The following is a 6,294-nucleotide window of genomic DNA, read 5'->3' as shown; positions in this document are numbered from 1 at the left end:
ACATCATCCCTGTTCCTCCTCACCTGTTCCTCCCTCCAGGACGGCTCTAACGACTGCCTGCACGCCGCTGGGCTGCATCAGACGCTCAGACAGCAGCTGACCGCAGAGACGCCTCAGCCAGGCCGGCGCTGATCCCAGAGCGGCTCTAGAGCTCCCAGCTGGACCCGACTGGGAGCAAGCAGAGAGGAGAGGGAGGTGAATCCAAAACCAGCATGTAGGAGCATAACAATCCATGGAACCAACACAAACTTAATCAAAGCTCAATGAACAGGAAAACAAGAACCGGCTCAAAACACTGGAGAACAAAACATGTTTTCTTGCTGGTTTTGCTTTATTTTTCATTATTATTACTGATCCCATTATTATGTTTTATTCTTATTTAAATGGAAGCTCATTTCCTGCACTAGAATAATGATTTGGACAAAAAAGGGTCAAAAACAGCCAGCTTGAGGAGTTTGTTGGTGAAGAGTCATGGTTTTCAACTCATTATCGCTGCCATCATGTGGACAAAATAGATCACTGCAGTCATAATTTCAACATCTGTCAGGACTTTTTCAGATCAGCAGAAAAAATTTTATGGAAAACTTAAAAATCTGATAAAGAATTTCTGATATTTGCAGGTATGATAATTTTATTATTGGTAGATTAATTCAGAAGTTTATTCAAAATTCTTGAAATCAAAAAAACGTTTCTTTCATCGTCTATTTCCTGCATGTTGATGGCTGCAGCTTTTCTTCAGAGGAGTCCAGTCAGCTCATTAATTCATTCCAGTTGGATTCTTCTGCGACAGTGTATCAACATGATGCCACATGCACTTTGCAGGGCTAACAATTATTTTAGTAATTGATTATTCTGACGATTAATCAAATTAAAAAATTTGATTTTTAACTCTTAAGCTTAATTCATGAAATGTTAGAAATGCATAAAAATGCAAATAAATAATTAAATTACTTTTTAAATAATAAAATAAAAAATGTATTGCCTAAAATACAATATCATGACTTTCCTTCAGGGAAGGTCGATTATTTGTAGCAAAGGATTAATCAAAAAGTTCAGTCATTCTGCCTGACTTTACATGAATACATTGTAGGGCTGAACTTATGATTATTTTTTGATTAATGAATTAATAGTTAGGTAGCAAAAGTTACTTCATAATGAGATATTGAACTAGAATTTGAACCAGGTGAAGCTAAAATTGCCACTTGATGGATTTTTTTTTCTTGAATGCTAAGTGAATGTATATTTTGTACAGTTTTAGCTTAATTACTGCTCTTTGTTCTTTCACCAAATTATTTTGTTTTGAGTCTTTATATGTCAGGTAACGATTAATCAATTACTAAAATTAGTGGATTAATCGTTACAGCCCCAACACATAATCAAGATGTGATGGATGATTCTGTACTCTGCACAACAAAAACAACATTTGGGTCAGAACAGGAAGCGGCACCTGTTTGGGTCCACCCTGCAGGACCAGCAGCTCCTTGACGACGATCGGCTGGTAAACTTTTCCCAGCAGATTCCTGAGTGCCTCTTTGCACCACCGGCACTCCTCTGTGCTGAGCGGCTGCATCAGGGAGAAAAAGCAGAAACTGGAGCAGCAGGACTGAAACGGTCTGGACTACATTCACACTTCTTTCATCAGTTTGTAATCTGAATTTTCAGCCGTTATTTACGTCTGGATCAAGAATTAAGACGCATGTCTCACATCAATGATGTAAAGGGACAGCATCATGTAAAATCAACTTTTTGAGCTTTACATCGTGTTATAATGTCATTACAAACTGGAGTTTTGCTCTGATTCTTTCATGCATGTTTGAGAAATCCTTTAATCTCCATGGCAACCATTCAGCTGTGCAAAATGACTGGTTGAACTTAGCTCTGCCTCCACGACAGAGCTCCTCCTCACAGCTGCAGTTTCTAACTCAGCTCCTTCAGACTAGCCAGCAGCAATTAGCGAACATCTGGTGGAAATACGCTCATAATAGAAGCTACTACTCAGTAAAACGATGGCAAAAACATTGTTTAAGGTTAATAGAGGAGAGATGATGTGATGATTTCCATTAGGTGGAATTTCAGGAAGAGCAACAGAGATCCAATTTCAAGGTGTTAAATCAGGAAGTAAAATTTCTTATAAACAGAATTTTTACAACAATTGAAGGTAGTATATTTGCTTGATTGTGCTATAAAATAACATGATGTGCCTGGAAAACACATAATACCGTCCCTTTAAAAGCTGGATAAAATGCAACATGGCCGTTAAGACTGCAGATCTGACAACTATCAGATCTGATTTAGTTCCACATATGGAAGTGGCAGAGGTCAAAAAGCTGGATGAAGGTGGCATTTGGTAAAAAGACAAAAGCGGACTTGGGTGGCAGCAGCATGTAGAAGGTAAACCCACCCTGCGGTCCTCTCGGTGCGGCTCGTAGCCCAGCTGGCACAGCGCTGCCATCACGTCCCCCAGATGTCTGCTGAACACCATCGTGGCGAGAGTCGCCAGCTCCGCCACCTGCAGCAGGACTCTGGTTGTGGTGAGCAGACGGCGACCTGCAGGGGGCGACGTTTCCCTCTGGATCAGCTTTTCCACCACAGCACCAAATGCAGACCTAATTAAACGATCATGAAGTTTAGAACATTAATCTGAGGGCTGAAGTTGACAAAAAGTTTGGGTTTCAATTCTACTTCGCTCTCCAATTCAGAAGGTGACAGTAATAGGTGTGGCCATTTATCATTTATTGTGAAAAATTTCTGATCATGATAATTGGATGTTGGATGTTAAAAAAAACTGTCAGGATGCTTAGAAATGTTACTTTTGCCACTGTTATTTCAAATAACATGGGAAAAAATTATTTAAATCACAATTTCTAATAATACTTTAAAAAATTAAATAAATAAAAACTTAATTAATTAAAGAAATTAAATATGTATTTAATTTACTAAATAACAGTAAATTCGAAAATATGATTAAATGCAATTACTGTTATTTTTGTTATGTAAATCACACTATTTATTTTAAACTAAGTCGTGTCCTGAAGAAGCTCGTTTCAAATGGTAATGTTTTTTTAAGAACAATATTTGTGTTTGAATCCTGTGCAATGCAATCACAGGCATACAATTACTGAAAAAATCCGGGTTTTTTACCGTTAGTACCACAAAACATCGCCAGTAAAGTCAAAGAAGAAGAACGCCGACCTGCGGCCCAGTGGGACGCCGACCCCGGCGCTCAGGTACGGACAGACGCCCAGAGAAACCACGAACTGCAGCGCGGCGCCCACCGTCTTCTGCTGGGAGACGCTAAGGACGTCGGGCGGAAGCGGCGGCGCCATTTCCGGCGTGCGGAGGCTTCCTGAAGGGGGCGGGGCCTCCTGAAAGAGCTTCAGCTCCTCGGTCAGGTGTCGGGTTAAGGCGAGGAGGAGGAGGAGACACTCCTGGACGAAGCTCCAGGTGACGTCATCTGTCTCGCCGCCGTACCAGTCGGCTTCGCCCTTCGCCTCGTCCCTCAGCCGCGCCGCCCGCTGCAGGCTGCCGTCGCTCCGAAGCTGCTCCAGAAGGACGGACCTGTTGGCCCCCAAGGCGGCATGGAGGGCCTCCTGCTGCGACGTCTGCGCAGACGCTTCTGCAGCTGCAAACACAAAAGATCAGCGTGTAACAGTATTTACCTTTAATGTTCAATTGAGCTGTATGTCCAAACTTTCCCTTTTGCACCACCTGGTGCTTAGATGCTTTGGAAAGAATGTAAAAACTTTATTATTTTTAAAAATTGATACAACATTTTCCCTAAGGTACGAGCATTTAATCCAATTATTATACATGGCACATTTCATATTCACAAATGTACATTTTTGTCATTTTCACCCCTTTTTTTTTTACATTTTGGTTAAGAAAATTGAATTATATGTATCTACTATTTCCAAAAGTACAAACAAAAAAGCTGTAAATACATATGAATGTTGTAGGTTACCGAGTGTAACCTACAACATTCAACATTCATGTCTGTAATATCTGCTTTCTGCTTTTTTGTACCAATGTATTTACTGCAAGAGTCTACACCCTGGCACATTTTTTCATATCCTATGTTCTGTTCCTTTGATTTTTGTAAACAAAGAGCAAACTAGCGAAGCTACTGATGTATTTAAATGTGCTGTACTGGTGGAAAGTTATGAAACAGATATGTAAGTTAGTACATTTATGTCTGTGTTTAAAAAAAATAAAACAACCAAAAAAAACGAAGAAACTTTTTAAGTCAATTCAGCGCTTTAACCTAAGCTTTCTTTTCTAAAAAATAAATTATAAATGACCAAAAATATTTTCAAAAGGTGACTTATTTCAATCTTCCCCGTAGTAGACCAGAAGCAGAACGAAAACTTTGTCACATTAAACAGTTTTCAGCTAATATAATGATAATGACGTAAGAATCTAAGTATGCCCTTTCAAAGATCAGTAAACTTTGATTTCGAAAGAACTCTGGAACTGGCATATTCAAAATATATAAAGCTATAAATAAAATGGATTATGGAGTCTCTGTGAACAAAATTACTACTCAAAAATATTATTCGTTAGATTCAGATAAAGGAAAAAATAGGCAAAACTATCAGGTAGGACTTTTATAAACGAAAACTACAAACTAACAAAGCAACAAATCTACAACAGAATGGACACAAACCATGTGAGAAATTGATCAGAATCAGATTTCTGAGGGTTTATCGCAGCTGAAACTCACCGCCCAGAGGTTGAGTCAGGATATTTATGGCGGAGAGGATCTCGGAGGTCATCTCGGTTTCATCACCTCTCTGTTATAACACGTAACTGTTATTTATTTCTGATATAAACCCCGCAACATCGAGCTACACGTTGCTTCGGCTAAAAACATACATCGAACGAACGCTTGTCTGACGTCATCACGTAGCGCCGATCTAAAGGGGAAATGATTGGCTGACTCTGCGGTGCATTTACTGGACAGCTGGAAACGTTAAAATCTCTTTGGTTCAATTTAACTCGGATATCAGTCTTCATTTAACAATGTATAAGTGAGTATGGCGTGAATATTGAGTTCAGAGGTGGATAGTAACTAGCTTTATTTCCTCAGTTTGTTTTTCTTAAGCAATTTTTAAAAAAAAATAAATGTACGAAACCTTTTCCTGTTCCTTCTGCCGTCCATTTCTCATATAAAAGTAGAACCTGTAGTGTGAACAGGTTTTGTATTAGAGATGAGAGGACAAAAACATTAAAAGTAGTCAGTTAAGGTGGACTGGATGGTTTTCTCCAACTCTAGAATTCATGAGCCCAGATTTCATGAAGCGACTGTATAAACTTATTTTGGGCTTCAAGTTTCTCAAACAGCTTCAAAGAGAAGCTTTTTAGACAAAAGCTACACTTTGTCTAAGTGAAGCTTAGACAAAGTGTTTGTCTAAGCTTTGTCTAAGCTTAGACAAACACTTTTTGTTTAACCAAATAGGTTTTGACACTTGAACAGGTAGTACACTGGTTTAAAGAGAACTGATACTGAGTGAGTCAAAGACTTGCCTATGGTCAAGGGTAATACAACCAAGGTAAACCCAACATAGGACATCCAGAATACATGAACGTATTAATTGAATTTTATTATAGTTTTTAAATGTGGAAATCTTATGAGCCACTCCATACCAGTAGGTGGCAGTAGTGCAAATCTTAAGTTTCTTGGCAAAACAAACCTAGAATGAGACACTGGATGAGGTCAGTATTGTCAGGACAAGAGTGGTATGGTACATGTTTGAGGTACTAAAGTCAAATTATTCCTGAGATTGAAGGAGCTTAGTCCTAAATTCTTTTACTACAAATCTGAGGAATTGCCTTTAATTGCATACAGTACAGTGACTTAGTGGATAGTCATATGCAAGTTAAAGCAAACTCGTTTCTTGATGGGAACAGAATACTTGCACACCCAAAGCAGATGCAAAGGAATGAGAAAATGTAACTCAAGCATGCTGAAGCAGAGGCCCATGTAAAAGTTGCAGGATAGCTGCCCTGAGTGTGTGTAGCCACTTGGCAAGGGTCCACAAGCACGACTTCCCCCTAAGCAGGAAGTAAAGTTGCTTTAAGATAAAATCTTAAAGCATCTTGGAAGATTTGGTTATCAAGGCAGAGATTGTTTCATTTTCACAGCTTTCAGTGAACTAGCACACCAATATTTTCTACCAGAAACCTCAGAAGCCAAAATTTTAGCGCTCTAAAACTACAGTCTTAATGCAAACACTTGCTGTAAAGAAATTCTTTAATACATATCATTTTATTGACTCGCTTTTGGACAGGCTTCCA

The 6,294-nt window shown here is 39.0% G+C and overlaps 1 protein-coding gene across 1 annotated transcript in view; it reads right to left on the bottom strand.

Moving 5' to 3' along the window:
- tango6 (transport and golgi organization 6 homolog (Drosophila)) overlaps positions 1–4,898 on the bottom strand; it is a 19,540-nt gene extending 14,642 nt beyond the window's left edge. The window contains exons 1-5 of the mRNA XM_007579173.2: positions 4,721–4,898; positions 3,193–3,622; positions 2,402–2,606; positions 1,448–1,564; positions 24–168 (exon numbers count right to left, since the gene is read on the bottom strand). Of these exons, the coding sequence (XP_007579235.1) occupies positions 24–168; positions 1,448–1,564; positions 2,402–2,606; positions 3,193–3,622; positions 4,721–4,772 (949 nt within the window). The 5' untranslated portion in view covers positions 4,773–4,898. The remainder of the gene's footprint in view (positions 1–23; positions 169–1,447; positions 1,565–2,401; positions 2,607–3,192; positions 3,623–4,720) is intronic.
- Positions 4,899–6,294: the final 1,396 nt, after the last annotated feature.

The sequence above is a fragment of the Poecilia formosa genome, unplaced genomic scaffold, assembly GCF_000485575.1.
Source record: "Poecilia formosa unplaced genomic scaffold, Poecilia_formosa-5.1.2 Scaffold510, whole genome shotgun sequence".
In the NCBI taxonomy this organism is placed as follows: domain Eukaryota; kingdom Metazoa; phylum Chordata; class Actinopteri; order Cyprinodontiformes; family Poeciliidae; genus Poecilia; species Poecilia formosa.
Note: the sequence above shows the minus strand (reverse complement) of the source record. Positions and strands in the feature narration are given on the sequence as shown.